Raw genomic sequence first — 22491 nt, forward strand, 5'->3', positions numbered from 1 at the left:
CAAGGAAGATGGGTAGCAGTAGTAGAACTAGGGATTTCCTATAGGAAGATGGGTGCAGCTATCGCCCAGCGGAAGGTATAAATATCAGCTCTAACGTAAATAAAACGACAGTGTTTTATGTTTATTTGGTTGGATTTGATTTTTCAAAATTTTTTTATTTTTAAAATCAAATATAATAAAAAAATAAAAATATTAAAAATTAAAACTAAATCAAATTAAATTTTTAATAAAATTAAATTTTTAATAAAATTAAATTAAAATTTTAAATTAAATCAATTCAATTGATATTTTAATATCGAATAATATATTCAAATTGAAATGTAAGGGGATGATTGTTTGTTAAATTAATTATATTTAAAAACATGATTAATTATTTTTCTCAATTAATTATTTTAAAGACTATTACTGATCATTTTAATAAAATATAAATTAATAAATAATTTTATTAATATATTTAATAAAATAATAATTAAGTTTGTTTTTGTTTTATAAAAAATATTTTTTATATTTTTTAATATTTGAGATACTTAAAAAATAAATTAATAAAAAATATCTTTCTTATTAAAGGATAAATTAAATTATTTTTAAAAAAAATAATTTTTATTTTTTTAAAAAAATTATTTTTTATTTTATAAATTTTAATAATCTCATTAAAATTAAAAATATTTATATAATAAATATATATTATTAATTTAATATTATAATTAAATAATAAAAAATATTTTTTATATAAATTATTTTTCACAAAATGACAAGCCTAAGTGATAAATTGATTTTTGTGGATACCGTGTGGCCTTTGTTGCATAAATATTAGTGAAAATAAAAAAAATAAAATTAAAAAAAAAAGAAGGGACAAAAATACGACATAGGATTTACCAAAGTATATTATATATTATATGGTAATAAAACTATAAAAGTATATTGTTTTATTGATTAAAAAAATCGATTTTTTTTAAACACGCGGTATCTAGCCACTAAACAACCGTATGCCAAATTTCAAGCTAGACACTGTCTCGCTGCCCGTTTTCTCAAACCCACTTTTCTTTTTCCCTGTTTCTCTCTCTCTCTTTCTCGCATGTAACGCAAGTTTCTTTCTCGCATAAAGGCTAAAGCTACCATCTTTCCTTCTCACTCTCTCTACAGAATCACTGGTACTGAAGAGCTTGCTGGTGGAGTCCCACCTTCACTTGGCAATGCAGTGTGTGAGTGAATGTGTTTTTGTGTTTGTTCGTTGAGCTGAAACAGACCCGGCAATTTAAGTACATTATTCACTTATGCCCGTTATTGTCTTTGATTAATTTTCTGGGGTTTTTTTTTATTGCTCTGCACTGCATATTCTTCTTAATGCTAGCTTGACATTGATCATAATGGTGGCTCTTTCGCTTTGCATGGTCATTTTGTGATCTGGGTCATGCCCATTTCTGTGGCCTTAGCCTTCTACACCTGAATTACCTCGTTTGGATTTGAGTGACATTGGTTTGTTTTTTAATTGGGGGCTTATAAGTTTTAAAAAGGATTCTCCTTTAATGGATTTTGTTTAGTTTTTGGTTTTTTTTACTTTTTTTTTGTTTTTATTTTTTTATTTTTCTTTCATTAGCATTATCAATTGGGGCGTTTTGATGCTTGATGATGGGTTTGGGCTGATTTTGGCTGAGAAGGATCATAAGGGATGCAATGGAGTTCTGATATATGGGAATTTCTCTTAGTTTAAGGTCATAAGAAGGGTCATAAGAAGGATCATAAGATGGTTTTGGGTCCTGATTCTGTGAACATTGGTGCTTGGAGTGTGGGAAAATCCAAGGGAAAAAAGAAGAAAGGTGGTGGAGCAGAGGAGACTGGATGCTGGTTTAAGTTTAGGTTTATGGGGAGCTGCATTTCTTCAAGGACCAAGGCTGATAGCTCCATAAGTGGCACTAGCACACAATATGGTATCATTTATTTCATTTGTTGCCACAAATTGTTCTATCCTACTAGTTTGGTTAAATTCTTTGTTTGTAATGCACTAAAATCTGGTCAATTATTAGCTAGGTAGATATTTTATTCTTGATCACACACTAATCATGCTTATTAGGCACCACGTGGATCTCTAAGCGTATAGTATATTTGATTCGAACCCTTGGATTTGCAAGCGAATGATCTTACCACACTTGTCATCCAGTATTCTTATTCAAATTTATTTACTCTTTATTCATTATGATGTGATGATTATCATGCCTTTCGTATATAGAGATTCTCTATTTTAATAGGTTCTTAATTGTCAAATTCCAATCTGAACTTTGTGATTTTAGGTGGATCGGTAATCATTGACTTCACGGCATATCTTTTAACAAACTTTTTTTAGATAAAAATTGTTTGCTAAGCGTCCTCTTTCTTTGGAAGGTGAAATAGTTGAGTAATACCTGACATAATAGTTAAGCATTTGTTGTTTGTCGCACTCAGTCAGATTATGCATTATTCAATGTTTATGGTGTTCATAGGAAAAAATATTGGCATATTGGCATATATATATATATATATATATATATATATATTACATTCATTTGCTTTGCTATGAAGCACATCATTTCCACATTTGCAGATTCAATTATTTTTTAAGAACTTTTGGAATTTCCTTTTGTCTATTCCATGGTATATAGAATAGACCATATTGACTTACCATTGAAGCATCATGATGTACCAGATATATAGGAAGTAGGGAACTTTTAGTCTTTTCCATCCTAAGGTTAGGAATTTTACTGTTTGCATTTTAAGTGAAAATGAAGTGGTAATAATTTGACCGAGTTTTCAAAAGCACATAACATGGTAACCTTATTATAGACCGGAACTTTCTGACAATGTATATCCAGATTCATAATAACCTGAGAAACCAATTTTTTTATGGTTTTACGAAATTCTCAGACACACGATGAAATAGGAAAAATTAATATATAAACAATGAGATTCAACTTATCAAAGCCTTACCTACTATGTTGGATTTCATGCATGAAATCTTATTCTAAAACAGGGATAAGATTTGGCCAAAAAAAGAAGAAGGGATAAGATGTCTTTTATGTTATATTCCACATGATATCGCTTAGAAGGTGTTGTTCTGAATACTGATTTTTTTTTCCAAAGATATTAGCGCCATATAACACAATTGACAAAAGTTAGCTACTATAACAAGGAAAAGAAAACCTCAAATGGATAGAAAACAAGCCTCTAGTCATGTTTTCGATAACTTCGGATGCTGTTTATATGTATAATTTTTTTTATTATTCATGCTCAGTAAAGTTAGGTTTACAGTTTATAATTGATGAAATGTCATAATGGTAGTTTAAAGTGAAAGGGGCCTATAGTTTACCATTTTAACTTTGTAGCTGATAAGAAATGCATCCTCGGATACACGTCCATATTTAGATGTGTATACCGTGATTTATGTCCATCTCCCATGTTGCAGGTGTGATATCTTTTTACTTGTCTGAAATTTACTGACTGCAAATTCAGTCATATATAACTTAGAAAAATCAGATGTACTGATAATTTGTCTTTTATGCCTTATTTAGCTGAAAGTAAATCTACAAATGATACTACAAATGATAGCAGCAGAGACCAGCCAGTTGTTCCGGTTGGATCATCTTCAACCGCTAGCAATACTGAAAGCATTCCTTCTACTCCAAACATAGCTGAGGAACTGAAGGTTGCCTCTCAGCTTCGAAGATTCTCCTTTAATGAGCTTAAGTCTGCCACAAGGAGTTTTAGGCCTGAGAGTCTTCTTGGTGAGGGAGGGTTCGGCTGTGTATTTAAAGGTTGGATTAATGAGGCTGGGACCATTCCAGTTAAACCTGGCACAGGACTGCCTGTTGCAATAAAAACTCTGAACCATGATGGACTTCAGGGTCATAAAGAATGGCTTGTAAGAAACCACACAATCTAATGTAGTTTATATCTGTAGACCTATGCGTACGTGTTTCTCCTGCATATTTGTGCCAGTGCTTATACTCAATCTGTCTTATCATTAATTATTTTTTTTTTATCTATTTGCATACAGGCTGAAGTTAATTATCTTGGTGACCTTCTCCATCCTAATTTGGTTAAGTTAATTGGGTACTGCATTGAGGATGATCAAAGGCTGCTTGTTTACGAGTTTATGCCCCGAGGAAGCTTGGAGAATCACCTCTTCAGAAGTAAATAATTAATTTTTTATTTTTTAATATCTGCTTAAGTATTCTTTGTTCTTTCCATAATATTGGTAAACATCTTATCGAATCATCTATTGACGGGGTGTACACAGCATTTACTTTCAAATCCAAAGCTTTATTAGGAGGCTCATGAGGGCCCAAAATGATGAGTTGGTTTATGGAAGAGCTGTAGGATGCAAAAGATATCCTTGGGGTTTTTCTATATTAAAATTGTAGAGTACAAGTTTTGCCTTCTTTTCAGGGAATTATTAGTATTTAGTGGTATAACTTGATATCTGCATTTGCTTAATAAATTTTGGGAAAGCCATTTATGGCATTTTGGGGCTCATGCCAACTAATTTATTTACGGATGGATGGTATTATAGCTGGCAATGGTGTTCTTTATTGTCTTTTATCATAAGCTTCTTTTACCCCTCTTTTCTTTGAGTTGGGGATGAATACTCTCTTATCTCACGCTAATGCATTGTTATTGCAGCAGTGGCAATCTGCATGAAAAAATTTTACTTTTCTGTTCATAAATAATATGAGTTGAAAAATGATTCAGCTGACACCATGAACTTGACAGCCTTTTCAGGATTGGGAAAATTTAAGTTGTTAAACAAAAATTTAGTTAAAATATCACAGTGATAAAGTGTTGATGTGCACAAACTTAAGGGATAGATGCATAGCTCATGTATCACCATTGATTGAAGGATCAGATAGATACGATACTTAATATACTGCTTGTATGCATGTTTTATTTGTTTGTCTGTTTGTCTCTTTTCTAAAGTTTTTAAATATCAAGTTTTGGTGTGCATAAACTTAAGGGATAAATACATATAGCTAATTCACAACCATTGGCTGAAGCTGCAAATGCATACCATGAATGATTATTATCTAGTGAAAGTAGAAATGCAAAAATCACAAAATATTTTGAAATGCATGACTTTCTGTTTATGCTATCTATTGAAAATGAACATTAGTTTGTGTTGAGGGTCCTGGGAAAATTCAAACAGTGTGGATAATCTTTTCACCATAGCTTTTTAAGGAAAGATTGCGCCATAGATGACTGCATTTAGAAGATCATAATTTCTTGAGATAATGCATTCCATGAATGTTATCCAGCCCACCCCTCATCTCCCGAAACACAGAAGCACACACTTGATTGTTTAAGTGACTAAACTATCTTCTGCTAGTCAACAATTTTATTGCACATCTGTCAGAGTAATTATGTTTAAAATAGCAGGGTCCCTGCCTCTCCCTTGGTCCACCAGAATGAAGATTGCACTCGGTGCTGCACAGGGCCTTGCATTTCTTCATGAGGAAGCTGAACGGCCAGTGATATATCGAGATTTTAAAACATCTAACATCCTGCTAGATGCTGTGGGTGACTAGTGTTACGCATGTAATGCACTATTTTCATCCTTGTCTTGCTCTTCTCTAAAATATTGCTGAATCTGTTCCAGGATTACAATGCCAAGCTTTCTGATTTTGGGCTTGCCAAAGATGGTCCTGAAGGAGATAAGACTCATGTGTCTACACGTGTCATGGGAACATATGGTTATGCAGCGCCTGAATACGTGATGACAGGTGAGCATTACAAATAGCACGTGTCATTATCCTTTGGTAAGTATAGGAATTTTTTGTTGTGTTCTTAAGGTTGGAATTGACTATGAACCTGAATTTCATGTTGCTAAGTGTCTCACTTTCTTCTCATGATTTGTTTACCTGGTATCTCTCCATTATAGTCCTACTTTAGCTGTCTAGTGCTTCCCACTTCCTGAAAAAGGCATGCCTTTTTGCACATGCTTGGTAGTGCATATGCATCTGCACATGAGAAGGGAAGAAAAGAAGTAACAAATATTTTCCTCTTGTGAGAATAGAACATGTGGTTTTAATTGAAAGGAGCAAAAGTTTACAGTTTCACAGCATAACCACCTCTGACCTCCATACCCTACCACTATCTCTGATGCAACAAAGCCATGCCAGAATCACCCTTTTTGTTGCTAAATTCGTGGACCATCATTCTTATCTCCACCGATTTACCAATGCTGCCCTATTGTTGCCCAGTCACTAACAGCGTTACTTCACCTGCATCTCAGCACTATGCAAATCACTTCAATGCTACTACTGAAACTTTTTTTTGTGTGTGATTTATCAAACCTCCACTGCACTGCAGACCCATTTTTTTTATTTCATTAATTGCATAAAATTATATGAATTTCAATGTCTACCATCATAAAAATGTGTTAGTATCCAGAACACTATTTCAAAAGAAAATGAAAAAAAAAAACTGGTGAGATTTTTAACAAAAAAAATTGTATAAATAAATCTTCAATCATGTTATTGCAAATTAGGATTTGGGATGGAGTTTCAAGTTGAAGATATGTAAATGTTCGATCAAGATGATAAATGGACTCTCCCTTCATGGAAGCTACTTGGTTTTAATCCTATTTTGTTGCTAGATTTTAGTGGAAATGATTGGAGTACTAGCAATAAAATTACTAATTGCCAAATAAATCTAATCCTCTAAAGTTGAAAGTTAAATGAATGCTAACCTAATAATGAACACTGATCAATGAATTTAAATGGAATTAAAGTTACCCAAAAACTATGGAAACTTGCATTGAAGGAGTCTGCTAATTGCAACTGGAGTTACAGGTTATACGAAAAAGACAACATGGCATGCTAGACTTCTTTGCTTGTACTTTAAAGGTTGGTATCGGTTGCTTTGCATCTTTACAATTCTGAACTCTCACAGGTCCTGCGTTTTAAAGGAGCAAAATATATGGTCAGAGAGATTTATCCCCTAAATCTATAATATGTTGAAATTTTGTTTGGAAAGTGACATCACATCTTAGCATGATTATTGTAGTATCACATAGGAATATTTGTGCAATTTCCTTTTGCATATTGTGGTGTTTCCAGAGCATTCATTAATGCAATTGCTGGTGAGTCAATCAGACTTGAGGGAAATTTTGAATATTTAGTTTTTAGTTTTCTACAGCATGAATTAGATACTAGTTATTAGTTGAAAGATTTGGTGACCAGTTTTAAACCTCACGAGAGAGAAACAAACAAACAAATAAGAAAGAAGAATAGGGAAAAACATAATTCAATATCAAAATAGTCTCTCTCTCTCTCTCTCTCTCTCTCTCTCTCTGCATGCACAAATATTTTGGTTTCTCTTTTGGGCTTTTATTTTTTATCTACTAAATTTTCTTTGCAATCCATTTACACCTATTATATTTAATTTTATGTCAGGACATCTTACCTCCAAGAGCGATATTTATAGCTTTGGGGTGGTTTTACTTGAACTGTTAACTGGCAGAAGATCCATGGACAAAAACCGACCAAATGGTGAACGTAATTTGGTGGAATGGGCACGACCGTATCTTGGGGAGACGCGAAGGTTCTACCGACTGATAGATCCTCGCCTTGAAGGACAGTTCTCAATCAAGGGTGCTCAGAAGGCAATACAGTTGGCTGCTCACTGCCTCAACCGTGATGCAAAAGCCAGACCTCTTATGAGTGAAATTGTTGAAGTCTTAAAACCTCTGCCCCACCTCAAGGACATGGCCTGTTCTTCATCCTACTTTCAGGCCATGCAAGCAGAGCGTGGCAGCTCAAATCCTAGAACTCGAACTGGAAGCAAAGCATGTCAAGGGATGTCGAGGAATGTGCAACCAACCAGGAACCTCACCATACCAAACGGTCCTCATGTTTCCCCATGCAATCACAACCATTTATACAAGTCACCAACTCTGAATGCTGGGCAACCACAGCATTGAGTCCATGCTCATCCGCTTTTATCCCATTTACCTGATTTAAGTTCAGGGATTGTACTGAGAAACTCAGACCTTTTTGGGGTGCATTTGGAAGTTTTATATGCTGGTGTTCTCATAGTAAGGAGTCTAAAAGACTAAACAGTGGGAACTTTGAGATTAAAAGAGGATCAAGAAGGAGCTTTTCTGCAGCATGTAACTTTTTAGGAACATGAAATATCAAATATTGCTGCTTCTCCAGCTCTAAAGTCTTCTTTTTGTCTTCTATAGAATTTAATTTTTATTGGTTTTTTGCTTGAAAATCAATAGAATCTTTTGTCTGTTTACATTGTGGCAGTTGGAGACTTTTGCTGGTTGTTCCTAGTTTATCTAGGAAGAGCAATGGTGGACAGGGCCAATTTTGTCATTCTCTACCTTCACCTGTCCTCTCTGTCCTCTCTAAGTGTGTGTGTGTGTATATATATATATACACACTAAAAAAGTTGTATAAATTGAATTATAAAATGAATTAAGATTAATAAATTCTCTTTGAAATGTTATTTATTTTTATTGCAGGTAAGGAAGCGGATGTTTAGCATAATTATTAGCATATTTTTACCCCTTATTTGGAATTTAAAATTTTATAATAATTTAATTTAATTATTTTTTAATTTTTATATTTAAAATAAAAGAATTTAATTTTTTTTAATTTAAAAAAAATTATTTTTAAAGAAATAAAAATTAAATATAATTATAAAAAAAATTCAATTAACTTATTTTTCATGCAAATAATTTTATTTCAAACGAAGCCGTAGCGTAATAATATGTTTTAATATGTTTTAAGAAGGATTAATATTAAAAATATTGATTATTTAAAAAAAATATATATATTTTTTACTATTAATTGTAGATTTTTTTTTTTTAAATTTTGCTCCGTAATTTTTTTTTATATTTTATATGATTTTGGTGGACTTTTGCATTATTTTATAATAAAAGCTTAATTATTGAAATTTAGCCAAACGATTGCTTAATATCTAGTGGTTCCATGGTGTAGTGGTTGGCACTCTGGACTTTGAATCAAGCGACCTGGGTTTGACCCCCGGTGGGACCTACTATCTTTAATAAAAAAATATTCGTTCGTTAATAAATTATTTATTTTTTCAAACTTTGATTCGTAAAATTATTTTTGTAAACTTTTTTATATAAATAATTTTGAATGAGATTTAAATTCAAGATTTTACTATTCTAAAGTTCATATTTTAAATTAAAATAAATCAAACAGTTTGTGGAGTCAGATTGATTTATTTAATTTAGTGATTTTTAACAAATATTTTATGATTTTATTTCAATTTTTTACTATTTATTTCTTTGTGTATTTTTTGACATTTTAAAATTGAGTATATTAATTTCATATTAACAGCAATGGAAAAGCTCATTATGAAACTCTCTGGGTTTAATTGGTTGATTTAATTTGGTTCAAAAATTCGATTTAATTTTTTTACAATTTAATTTAATTTTTATTTTATTCAATTCAATTTAATTTTTTAAGAAAAATTATCAAATTAAATAATTTTTTAATTAATTATCCTTAAGCCTTAAATTAAAAATAAAAATATAACTAAAATTAAGTCCGAAACGAATTCAAAAAAATCAATGATGAAGTTTATATCAAATTAAATTAAATCAAACTAAACCAATTCAATTTGATCTGCTAAAAATTTTTATTTGTTTACTTCAATTCAATTCTTTGTAATACAGCTCAATTTGATTTATTTCGCTAAAAATTCAGTTTTTTTTTTTTTTTTCAAACCAAATTGAATCAAATTGATGAATACTCACCCTTAGGGGAAAGAAATAGACAAATCATATTTAACTCTCTAATGTTCAGAAATAATTAAAATTTAGGACAAAAATTTTTTAGAATTATATTTTTCCTCCAGATAATAATACCAAAATGAAATCCAACCTATGAATCATTGTTCTATGCTTTTGCATAATGCCACCAAACAAACAGAACAGAAATGTCTTAGGACTTGATAATAATAATAATAATAATAATAATAAGAAGAAGAAGAAGAAGAAAACTTCTTTCTCACTATGAAACTACTATTATTAACATGAAAAATGGACAGAATATCAATTAGAACAATGATGCTTTACAGTTAAAACAGTTAACTCAAGCTAACTTTTACTCACAATGGATCTTTCCATCTTATGAGTAACACACTTCTTGACTTCTGTAAATTTTTCAGAAAAAAAAAAAAAAAAAAAATTTGAGAAGTCGGTGGTTCATACCAACTGTTTGTCATATCCTAAGCTATTTGCGCGATCGAAAATTTCAGCCTTTCAGGTAGCAGTTTCATCCACCTCCGAGTTGAAAACGAAACTAGGGAATGTCGTTGTGATGTCCCTGCATTTATATCATAAGCAAATAATTACACAATTAACAAAGAAACACAAATCTACAAAATCTTATGATTGTTCCAGGGAAGTAGGGACTAGAAATGTTTTGCTAGATTACCTTAGATAGGGTAGTGTCATGATCTTTAACAAGGATGGGTTTTTACAGACGAAGTTCTGCCATTCGGATTTGTCTATCTTACCATCACTGTCAGAATCAGCTTCCAAGAAAGTCTGCCCACAAAATTAAACACCATTTTTTTGTTGATAAAAAAAAAATAAATCCAATAAAATCCATGTCACAATACATTGCCCTTTAATGCATGTATAATGTAATCCATATTTACTTTCTATTCAGTTCACCCTCAAAATACCCTTGCCAAATAAAGATATTCAAACATAGGATATGAACCGTTAACATTCAGATCAGTTGAAAATCTACGAATATTTTCAAAATGTGCGACTCCAGCTTCAAGGTACATAGGTATAAACCATTTTTTCTTTTGTTTAATTGTTGATAGGTTTGATAAAAGTTGACCAGGTGCATTCTATGCCTCAGTAAAATGGAAACAAAAACCAGCATAGGAAAACAAAATGAAGCTTGTTATGCATCTGTGGTCCATGAGAATGAAAGCAAATCCATCTGCAACCAGGATGCCAAAAGTGCCTCTAAATTTATAACATAAAAAACTTCTAAATTTTCATAATGTTACATTATCACATAGTGGTGCACTCAAGCCAAGGTACTGTTTAGTCTTAGATAACCAGGCTGTAACTTGTGACCTGTTAGTTAACACTGTTGCTATTACGGCGTGCTGTGGCCAAACCATAATTGTCACAACTGCTGCTGCTGTAATTTTATTTTTCTTTTTTAAAGATGGATTTAAAAAACGTGGGATATAGTTAGTTTAACAGATATTATGGTGGACCAAAAAAGGGATGCATGAGAGTCATTAGTCAAAACCTGATTAGAAAACAGTTAGTTAACAACAGACCCATTAGAAGCAATAACTTACCTTATCAAGAATTATCTCAATTGTCTCATCAGCCAACTTCATTTCAGATTCACAAAGGAGTGCAATCAACATTTGCTTAACCTGCCAAAATCACATACAATGAAGATGCCAGCAGAGTTTTGAATGAAGTGAAAATCAAATGAATAAAATAATACAAAAGATGGTCTCCTCCTACAATAAACTTGAATTTGTGAATGCTTTATTCAACAATTAACATAATAATCTCAAATTAGGTCATGGAGGAAAGTTCATTTAAATTTGAGGAAGAATCATAGGCATATTGATCATAAGATCACTTTAAAAAATACAAGAACTCCAACAATTGAAAGAATGGATACCAAGGACAAAATTTTATTCATTGGGATCTTTTATGCTAAACTGCAAAAGTTTACTGCAGAAACCAATGGTTTAATTAATGCATGTAAATTTCACCCATTGTCCCTGAATTTATAACTAATACAAACTACTGCACTTAAACTTCAATTTGTAATTTAAAAATCAATGAACATTTTTTATTACGTATCAATGTCCCTAATGCAGTGAAATCTTGGCTGGATTGCTGATCTGTACTCCACTCAAGTTTTTTCGTTTTTTGCAAGAACATTGTTGGGAACCAATAACAGCTGGGCGTGACACCAATTGAATATTGGTGGGGGATTTTAGCAAAAACAATCATGTTATCTTGCCACCCCTCACATCCACCTCCAAATGCTAGTTTTGTTTAGAAACCAATCGCTTTTCCTTTCATAAGCTTTCATACTTATATATTAAGATTGGCTCCACGAAATGCTGGCAGAGAATCTTGTGTTCAATATCTTAAGCTTCACAAGTTCCAAATGGAATGCAATGACAACAGGGAAAAAAAGAAAAACCAACACGCAGCATATAGGCTACAATTTCCTTTGCAAAATCATTGTCACCTAAGGTTCTGATAGACTTAACGGTCAACCAAAAGCTTACAATTACAAAATAGAGATTTGTTCACCTAGCTATATGCATTTGGATTATAATACAGGCAAATAAAACGACTCTCAACATACCTCTTGACGCTCAATAAATCCTGTATTCTCCAAATCATAAAGCCTAAATGAAACTGCAAGGCAATTCCAAACATAGCATGTAAGCAGTAGTGGATTGCAATATAAGATTTGGAGGTATACAGAGAATAATAGATAACAACAGTACTCCAGTCTATGCAATGGAAGGTCATTGTACAATGTCTATTCAACTTACAGTCTATCTTGTCTTCTCGTGGAGCATTGGGATGAAAGACATTGAGTGCTCTAACAAAGTCGCCAAAATCAATGACTCCTTTTTGCTTAACGTCAAAGAGATCAAAGATCTGCATGAAAAATTATTCAAATCTCAAAATCTACACTGCTGAATGAAAAAGGTAATAAGAAAAACATTTATTTTGCTGGTTATAATGTACATATAAATTTTATAAGTCATTTTAACTTTTGTCCACACAACAGCTAATCATGTTATTTTATAATATTTATTATAGGTTTCAACATTGTTGTTACTTAAAAAATAAAGGCAAAAAGAAAGTAACACAGGTAACCAGAAACAAAGAAGCTGAGCTGGCAGGGAAAGGGGGTAAAGAGGAAGAGAAGATTGAAAAGAGGATATGAGGAGTGGGATATAAGGCATGCAAAAGTTGAAAATAAAAGTATTGATGGTCCAGGTACGCTGGTCTGAAAAGATTCCAATTACGTCCTGACACATCAACACCAGATTCAGGTAGATTGGCAAGTTCTAGCCTGGTGCAGTGGCTTTTGACTATGAAAGCTCTCGCCAGAGGTATAATTAGGAATGTGTGCTAGGTCTCTGCCTGTTAGAGGGCACCTGTCTTTCACCAGAGGCTCTAGGGCCAGCGCCCTGTGCACCTTGCAATTCAGGCGCACATTTAACAACTATACTATATAATTAGAATGAAACAGAAAAAGGATGGTTAACCAGTCAACTGCAGATAGTTCAATATCAAGCTAAGTTCAACCTAAAATGAATGCGAGCATCAAGCCAATAACACAAAAAATTCAGCAGGTTATGATAACATAAGTTCTTTTTCCCTTTTATACTATTTTTTTTTCATTATAAATAAAATAAAGAGGGTAAGAATAATACTCTATTAGCAAAGAGATTCTCTTTCTTTCTGTTCTTGAAAAGAGCCAGCTGAAACTCCTCCTGCACACACAAGAACTCTTTAAAACTACATTTTGAACTAATATTTCATATGAAATTGGAAATTTTATAATGCCAGATGAATATCTACTAGTCATTCTAATCATTATGGAATGTAAGTATCAAATTCCTACCATAAACACACAGGAAGTCCTTATTGAATAAATAATATTCAATACGAAACAAGTATACTGCCAGACAATTATAAAGAACAATACTGTGAGGATATGTTCATCATGATCATCACAACATAAGAATCTAACAAGGATTTAATAAATAATATTTGGTATAAAACAAGTATACTGCCAGACAATTATCAAGATCAATATTGTGAGGGTAGTTTCATCATTATCAAATCTAGCAAGCTACCATCTAGGTTAATTAGTACCCTCAGCATCCAATCATTGAGTAAGCTATGGCTCCTGCTAACATGTAGCCTTTTGCACGCAGAAACACACACTTAGAAAAATATGGAAGGAACCTTTTATCCTTGTGAATGGTAAAGATGAGCACCATTACAGCTGATAAGAGAAATAAAAGGAAAAGACCATACCAAATTGATTAAAGAAAGGAGATATGAGTTAAGAGTGCTGTTGCATGATACCTTATTTATTAATCCATCATCAACAACAGAACTGCTAATGCTCTTGAATAGTTCAAACAGTGCTTCAACTTCGCTTACACTAACTGAGGAACACACACACACCCAAAAAAAAAAAAAAGGCACGCAAGTTAGCGTGACTACCCATTAAACCACAAAGAGGCACAAATACAAACATGTGAGATGGCGGAACAAAGAATAAAAGGCATGCCAACTTGAGAATGCACAAAATCAACAGATAGTGTTCACATCCAGCTTAATATCATATCAAGAGGCTGAATTAAATGACAACTAAATAAGTTCAGATTGGACTTTCTTTCAAACAACTGCAGTAGAAGCATGATAAATATATTACACTATATAAAATACTAAAATATATGAACTATGATTTCATATTTGAGATATTAAACCTCAAATCTTGTTACTTTGCAGAAATAAAATTTAATCAGTTATCAAAAAAATTGAAGAAAAAGGTCAACGGTTTAGGATATTTGGCATAACTCACCCTAAAAGCTAGCTCAAAGGGGAAAGAGTGCCAAGGTCATATAAAGATCCATTACCTATCTCACACCCCCTCACGCCCCTCCCGCTACACCTGGAGCGTGAAATGCTTAGGAGAGACCCAAACATTAGTTGGAAAGAGCCTACTACTATTCTTAAGAAAATAGACAGGCCTAACTTACCCCTACGGGCGGGGCCTAACTCACCCAAAAGATAGCTCAGGGGAGGAGTGCTCAAGGCCATATAAGGAGTGTATTAGCTATCACATCTGTGCCAAACCAATATGGGATCTAAACAATATTGGCATCTTGGGATAAAAAAACACAGCATAGTTAAATAATAAAAGAATTGCAATATAATCGCACATCTTTAGTTCCCCCTCCTCTGGGTAGATATAGATATGCTACTTTAAAACATACCAAAGACCCAGGTATTCTATCTAACAAAAACAAAGGGAAGAGGGGAGGCAGCTGAGTAACGTTAACCAACTAGAGCTGAGCACACATAAGTTCAAAGGACCCAACAAACCCAAAAAAAAAGGCTTTCAGATCGTAAATCTGTGACCTCGTCAGAGTCAACAACTAATCTTTTATTGTCATGTAAACTGCCAAGCAAATTTTAAAACTGAAATGCCATATCAATGGAACAGATGAACAACTTACAAGCTGTTTGTGAAGAAAGGGCTATGGGGTCCTCATGTCCAGGAACGTGTCTTCCAACTTTAGAACTAACGCAGCCCATTTACTGATGATGAAGGAAGAGAAAAAGAAACACCAATACTAGACTCGGCGCCTAGCCTTTAAACTACAATTCACCACCAAAATCATCTTAACCTTGCAATTTACAAAAACCCAATATCGAAAAGACCACCACGCGAAAATTACAATTATTAATAACTCCCAAAAAAAAATCGATCACAACAAATTTGAATAAAAAGTTGACAATGATCTCCCTTCTTTTTACAAAAAAAGTATTTCAATATCAACCAAATAATGAAAAATTCCCAAAATTTAACCTTTATTATTCATTTTCCTCCAATTTCTCAGTAACACAACAGGGAAGAGGAGAAAAAAGCAAAATCATCGAAAACCCATAAAACTGCTTTGAATCATTAAAAACAAAATCACAAAAAAAGAGCAACAAGATTTAAAAAAAAAATGAATGAAAAAACAAAAGAACATCACATAAAACAGCAAAGGAATAATTTAAAAAAACTCACCAACAAAAATATCGTACAGAAAATGCCGCGTGTATATGATGGAAGAGGTAATAAATTGAAAAGTAAAGTTCAATATTTCTCCCTTCCCTCAACCCCAACTTTTCTTAGAAACCAAAGAAAATTAAATAGACAACAGCACGGAGACAAAGAGAGAGACAGAGTGTGCGTGTGCGTGTGCGTGTGATTTGTATGCGTTAGTTAACAGTGTATGGGTTGCTAAATATGGGCTGATTGGACGGCTAATAGAGACTTTTTGTTGCTTTTTTGACCTGTCTGATCATCGAACTCCCCAAGAAATTTTTCTCACGCTTGCTTTTTTTATTTTTCTCCTTTTTTTTTTCTGATATAATAAGGAAAGGGAACCAAACGCGACGCCGACGCGAAACGAATTACAAAACACATGCCATGGCGCGTGAACAGTGCGTTGAGGATAGACTAAACAGAAACAGAGCAGAATCTTCCCAGGGTCACGGCTGCCTTGGAACCCCGTTTGACCTGCTGAATTCAAACTGAAGATTTGTTTTCCTGTTTAGGCCCGTTTGCTTTTCCGAAATTTGGACCTTTTTTTAGTGTTTAGGTCACTTTAGGAGACTAAAAAAATTAATTAATTAAAAATATTTTTTAAATTAAAAAAAATTAAATTATTTTTAAGTAAAATAATTTTTATTTTTTTTAACTAAAAAATAGTTTTTATTTTTTAAATTTTAGTAAATTTTCTTTAATTAAAAAAATAAATTATTTTTAAGTAAAATAATTTTTATTTTTTATTAAAAATAATTTCTTATTTTTTAAATTTTAATAATTTTAATAAAATATAAAATTTTATAAACAGATATCATTAATTAAATATTATAATTAAATAATAAAAATATTTTTATTAAATATTTTTTATAAAAAATAATTTTTATATATAAATTATTTTTCATAAAATAAATAAACTTTAATATGCTTTTAAATTAAATCTCATTAAATTATATATAAAATTAAATATTTATTTTTAAAAATATTCTTGACATACTAATTTTGTAGAATAAATATTAAATTTATAATTATATTAATTTTATTTAACATAATAATTTTTTTATTTATTTTTTCAATTTACCCCTTTATTCGATACTATAAGAATTTTATACATATTATTTATAATTTTAATTGTAGGATTGAAATTTTGGAAATTTTTGTCAATATGATCAGTTGTCCACTGGTGTTGCTTTGATTCTTTCTCATCTGTTCACATTGTATAATTTGGACCATTAGCATCTGTAAATGACTTATTGTTAATTTAATAATATTTAAATAATATTTAATAATTAAATCATGAATGGAACTGATAAAAAAACAAAAACTTGTTGACTTCCAAGTTGACCTTCTTTTTGGCATGTGCTATCCTTGTAATCAATTGAAATGCTGATTCTTTTTGAATTAAAAAGAAAAAGGAAAAGTGGTTGAAAAAGGCCAGAGAAAACAACCACCCAAAAGATTTATAATTAGTTTTTTTTTTTAAAGCACATTATTTGTAATTGGATTTTTTTTTTATTTTCCATATCTACAAAGTACAATCATTATTCTTCCATATATAGATTAAAATTCTATTTTTTTAAATAAAAATATATAAAAAAAATTTTATAATTTCATGCTTTTATAAATTTTTTTTGACATCCACACTTTTATAACTTAAAGATTAAAATTTTTACTGTTAAGTACTTAGATAATAAATGTTTTAATACTATTCACAAATTATATAAAAACTAGTGAAATGCTAGTGTTATGCACACTAATGTGTATATAATAATAATAATAATAATAATAATAATAATAATAATAATAATAATAAATTTTTATTATTAAATTAATTTTTACTTAATTAATTATCTGTGCTAATGTACATAGTTATTAATAATTTTAATTTATATATTTTTTTATTTTAATATATAAAAATAATATAATGTCTAAAATCTTTTATTAATTATTGTATATTTTATTTTTATTATTTTTATTTGTTAAACTTTTTAATAAAGATTTCATAATAAAAATAATTAATATATGCATAAATATAAATATATAAATATATGTAATTAATATATATTAATATATTGTAACTTACCTTATAATAATTGTAACTTTTTATAGTATTAAGAGGTAACTATTAAATAACTTATAACTTACATATAAAATTGGGAACTAATAACTTAATTATAGTTTATAGTAATTAAATAATTAATTAATTAAAAATAGAGAAAATTTAATAAAGAAAGTCACGTGGCAATACCATGAAATAAAATGTCATATATTAGTCCCTTACCTACATATACATCACTCTAAAATACCCAAACGCATGGTTCGGACATTGGGATACTCGCTGGCCGAGTGAGAATCTTAATAGAATTCAAACATTATCTACTGAAAATAAGCATCCCACATTATTCAGATTTCGAATCTTACTCTAATTGGACTTCCTCTAAAATATTAATCCTATCTTAATATTAAATTTTACTCCAAATAGAAGTTTACTTAATGTTTATATAAAGAACTTAAACCTCCACAATTAGGTACGTTGTTCTCTATGGTTAATTTTATACTATACTCAGTTCCCAAAAGCACTGAAAAGGTTACCCAAGCTTACCCACCTCTCTCTTATCTTACAAGTCTAGACCTGTAATAAAAATTAATGAACAATATCAATGGCATTGTCTGTGAGAAAGATCGAAATGAAAAATTATGTCTCCATCATAATTTTTATACCCTGAATCTATAGAAGAAGGAACCATTCTTTGAAAGAGATAAAGGCCGAACAAAGTGGGTAACTCATGGTATGCAACAACTCAGCCATAAAAATTTGTCAAGACTACTCAACGATTCTTGGAAAGCATTTCGATGTTGGTGAATTATATTTGTAACGTGCTCACTTTAGATAGTCCGTACATTCTACTGTTCCGGTGACTAACGTCTGTCCGGACAGCCAGAATATCTGGAACTATATTTAAACTAGAGCGAGGAGTCATAAATAAGCCAAAAAATGATAATAAAAATTAAAAAAATTTTAAGAAAAGAAATACAACAAGGTTAAATGAGTCAAAGCTACAGAGATGGGTAACCCTAACGGAAAGTGGCTGTGAAGACAGTTAGCGACCCTAGACTCGTGGAAAACCCTGTAAAATAATTTTTGGGACTCAAGTGAAGGATATTGAGGTTTAGATGACAATGGATTGCTAAGAAAATACAAGAAAAAATTATGTAAATCGGTACAGACAATTTTAGCTCATTAAACAAAATGAAGGGCATTTTGGTTATTTTACCTTCAGAGATGATTTTTGACCAACTTGTCCATTTAAGTAAGTGAGGTATATGACATAAAATGTGAATAAATATTGATGAAAATTTAATTAAACATGAGTAAAAGAAAGAGAAAAAAAGAAATAAAAAAATATGAAATTTAATTCCAATTACTACCTAAGCTTGATGTAAAAGTGATGCAATAAAAATTTAATTCATTTAAATGATGGATAAATACATAAAAGAAGACAAAAATTCATAAAAATCTAAAACAACTCATCTTCTTCCTTCCAAAAGTTGGCCGAACTCCTTCTCCTATCTTCCACCATTGTTGCTCCTTGAAAGCTCCAATTTCCTTTAATTCTCACCATATTTCCCCTAAATTTTAATATTAAAAATTATCCTAGACCTTTGCTAAGGTGTTTGGCAGCCAAGAATTTAAGAGAAAGTGAAGATTTGGACACCTTAGAATCTTGCTTCAAGAGGTTAGTGCCAATTCTCTTCTCTCTCTCCCTATATTCCTTGTTAGGACATTAAATTGAGTTAGAAATTATGGGAAATGAAACAAAATATGCATGTTAGAACTCCCTTGATTTTCGACAGCCATGAGTATGCTAGGATTTTGATGACTTGTAGTTGAATTAAAGACTATTGGTGATGGCCTTTGATGTGAAAATATGGATCAGAATCTTAATTTGTATGTGTAGTGTAAGATCTGTGAATTGGGAATTAGGGTTTAAGCCAAAATTAGGGTTTTGCTAAATTGATGATGGATTAGTGTTTTTAAGGTCAATTAGTGATCATTTGGCATGGTTTGACCTTAATTTGGAATTGATTGTGGTATTGAATATTGAATTGGGTGAGCTGCCCCATGAACTGGAAATTTTGGACTTGAGTCTAGTGAGTTTGGGCAGCCATAAGTTGACTTGTGTAGCTTCAATTGGTGTAAGGCCAATTTGAGGTGAAATTAGGGACATAATGCCACATTTTTCATGAAGAAACCTTGCTCAGAAAACCAATCTAAAGTGACCTAAATTTGGCTTGAATCCGGGTAACCAAAACCTGGACCTGGAAAATAATTATATGAACAGTGTTTGTTCATATGGCCATAACTTTGCGTAGAGAGATCTAAATAACCTGATTCTTGAACCTATGGAAAGATTAGATATAGAAGAACAACTTTCATGAAGAACAGAAACCCATATTCTGATCATAACCAACTCAAATTGTTAACTAAAATTAGCTCACCAAAACTAGCAGAACCAAAATTGCCCAAAAATTCTGGATATGGACTAATCTAGCCAATTATGGTAAAAATGCTATAACTTGAGTTACAAAACTCCAAATTGAGTGATTTAAAAAGAGAATTAAACTAGAGACATTAAGGAACTACTTTGATGAAGAAAGTTTAGCCAAATTAAGTTTAGCCAAATTCTTACTGTAAAATGGTCCAATGGAACAGTAAACATAGGTAATGAAATCTGAAATTTTGGAATTACTTCTAATAAGCTTTGAATTGCAATTGGCAACTAATGCCAACAAATTTGTAACCCAAAATGTGGTATGACCATATGCTTAAAATTTTTATACTTATTATTATTGAAAAAGTCAATATTTTGCATGAATAGTAATGTGAATAGTAACCACAATAACATCAAATGCAAAAAACTAAAACCTAACTTTGTTAATATGCCTTAGTATGCCTAATATGATTGGTTTGGATAAGTTGGCATGCCAATAGGGTTTTGATTATAGTACTGCCTATGGCTTTATGCCATTTCATGATTTATGGCTTTTAGTGCCATTTTGTGATATTATGGCTTATGGCCATTTTGCTATTCTTAACTTATTTAGCTTTATACCCGATGATTATTATGGCTTGTTAGCCATTCTGTTGAACACCTAGCAGACAATATGTGACCGATGGTGTAATAGACCTAGGTACTTGATACTCAGTGTTAGTTTACCCATTTATCCAGTCCAGTAAACAGGTCTAGGTTCCTTGGGCAATGAAAATAAGTCTTAAAAATTTATAACTATGTAATGAACATAAAAATCATTAAATTAAGGATGTTACAAATAATTACCAAAAATTCATTCCGCGTGAAATAATAGCATAATTTCTGCATATTTAATTATTTAGTTTATTTTTATATTATATTGGCACCACTAAGCTTTATGCTTAGTGCGTCACTTTTTGCCACAAGTAGCTTAGTAGACCAGGAGCGAGAGCTTAGTAGACCCTAGACTGGGATCACTGTGAGAGTCCAGATCTACATTTGTGTCCGGTGTCACCTCATCCGTGCAGTGTATTTTGGTAGGACCACTAGGCTTCATAAGATATTTTGTATTTCGTATTTTGTATTTTGTGTTAGACATTAATTTTTGCCATGTAAATTATAAACTCATGTAATTATTGTAAATTATGTAAGTTAATGAAATTGAGTATTTCTTTATGAATGTGAGCATTTATTTATTTATGCATGAAATGGAGAAAGATTTGAGTTTGAGATAAAGAGATGAGATTTGAGATTAAGAAAAGTTACATATATTTGAAGTTATTGTTGAGATTTTTAACAGGGGGAAATCGTCAAAATTATGAATAATTCAGGAGAAACTCTGTCAGTTTCTGTGGTTAATAAACTGACCCTAAATTAATAAAATAAAATGTAATTACTGAGAAATAAAATAAGATAAGTCAAAGCGCTCAGGCACCGAGTGTGATATGCCTCGCTCAGCTATACTGTAGACGAATAAGGGGTGTCACATTTAGTATTATTAGAGAACAATTTAGGCATTTTTGGATTTAGATAGAGTATATACCATGCATTGCATTTGTAAGAGTTGAGGTGACACTAATACAGATCTGTTTATTTTTTATTATTTTAGTTAAGATATGGATCCGACCTCGCAGAGAGCAGTAGAGGAAGAGGTGGAGAGTCATGCTCCACCCGTGGCTGAAGTTGGAGGTAGGGGAGCTCCTACTCCACTAATACTTGGGGGACTTGCACAACCCCAACAGGCATTATTTGAGCAAATGATGGCCTTTTTCAGACAAATGACGGGGGTAATCCCAAAATCTTGCCACCACAACCAACACCACAGAAGTCCCATTTGGAGAAACTCAGGAAGTATTGGGCTATGGATTTCTTGGGTAAGAAAGAAGATGATCCCATGGCAGCTGAAAATTGGTTAGAAAGAACGAAAAGAGTACTGAGACAACTCTATTGCACCCAGAGTAGAACTTAGAGGGTGTTGTGTCCTTGCTTCAAGATGATGCCTATCAGTGGTGGGACACAGTATCTAGGGAGGTGCAACTAGACCAAATCACTTGGGAATTTTTTCTCACGGAGTTTAGAAAGAAATATGTTAGTAA

The 22491-nt window shown here is 31.6% G+C and overlaps 2 protein-coding genes across 5 annotated transcripts; one reads left to right on the forward strand and one right to left on the reverse strand.

The window, feature by feature from the left end:
• The first annotated feature begins 992 nt into the window (after positions 1 to 992).
• On the forward strand, positions 993 to 8485 carry LOC110650171 (serine/threonine-protein kinase PBL34). The gene is made up of 6 exons (XM_021805011.2): positions 993 to 1928; positions 3543 to 3892; positions 4028 to 4163; positions 5404 to 5540; positions 5624 to 5747; positions 7422 to 8485. Exons 1-6 carry the CDS (start codon positions 1745 to 1747, stop codon positions 7946 to 7948), a joined length of 1458 nt encoding a protein of 485 aa, XP_021660703.1. The 5' UTR covers positions 993 to 1744; the 3' UTR covers positions 7949 to 8485.
• On the reverse strand, positions 5323 to 16180 carry LOC110650172 (calcineurin B-like protein 9). 4 transcript variants are annotated; one of them, XR_002493899.2, is made up of 11 exons: positions 15843 to 16179; positions 15286 to 15427; positions 14126 to 14208; positions 13465 to 13524; positions 12571 to 12679; positions 12378 to 12430; positions 11338 to 11418; positions 10443 to 10555; positions 10217 to 10331; positions 6762 to 6921; positions 5323 to 6248 (listed from the first exon to the last, which is right to left on the reverse strand). XR_002493899.2 is itself a non-coding variant. In XM_021805013.2 (9 exons), the coding sequence occupies exons 2-9, from the start codon at positions 15362 to 15364 to the stop codon at positions 10268 to 10270; spliced, it is 642 nt and encodes a 213-aa protein (XP_021660705.2). In that variant the 5' UTR covers positions 15365 to 15456; positions 15843 to 16180; the 3' UTR covers positions 10007 to 10267. The 4 variants fall into 4 exon arrangements, 2 of the variants coding, with proteins under 2 accessions (XP_021660705.2, XP_021660704.2); XR_009144063.1 differs by having other exon boundaries at positions 5323 to 6330; XM_021805013.2 differs by lacking the exons at positions 5323 to 6248; positions 6762 to 6921 and having other exon boundaries at positions 10007 to 10331; positions 15286 to 15456; positions 15843 to 16180.
• Positions 16181 to 22491: the final 6311 nt, after the last annotated feature.

Source organism: Hevea brasiliensis, chromosome 15, assembly GCF_030052815.1.
Source record: "Hevea brasiliensis isolate MT/VB/25A 57/8 chromosome 15, ASM3005281v1, whole genome shotgun sequence".
NCBI lineage: Eukaryota > Viridiplantae > Streptophyta > Magnoliopsida > Malpighiales > Euphorbiaceae > Hevea > Hevea brasiliensis.

Coding starts and splice junctions, on each gene's coding strand:
- LOC110650171 (XM_021805011.2), top strand. CDS start 1,745: ATGGTTTTGGGTCCTGATTCTGTGAACATTGGTGCTTGGAGTGTGGGA. Junction 3,893..4,027: donor AGGGTCATAAAGAATGGCTT/GTAAGAAACCAC, acceptor ATTTGCATACAG/GCTGAAGTTAATTATCTTGG. Junction 5,541..5,623: donor CTAACATCCTGCTAGATGCT/GTGGGTGACTAG, acceptor AATCTGTTCCAG/GATTACAATGCCAAGCTTTC.
- LOC110650172 (XM_021805013.2), bottom strand. CDS start 15,364: ATGGGCTGCGTTAGTTCTAAAGTTGGAAGACACGTTCCTGGACATGAG. Junction 13,525..14,125: donor ATGATGGATTAATAAATAAG/GTATCATGCAAC, acceptor TTGTGTGTGCAG/GAGGAGTTTCAGCTGGCTCT. Junction 10,556..11,337: donor TTGAGATAATTCTTGATAAG/GTAAGTTATTGC, acceptor TTTTGTGGGCAG/ACTTTCTTGGAAGCTGATTC.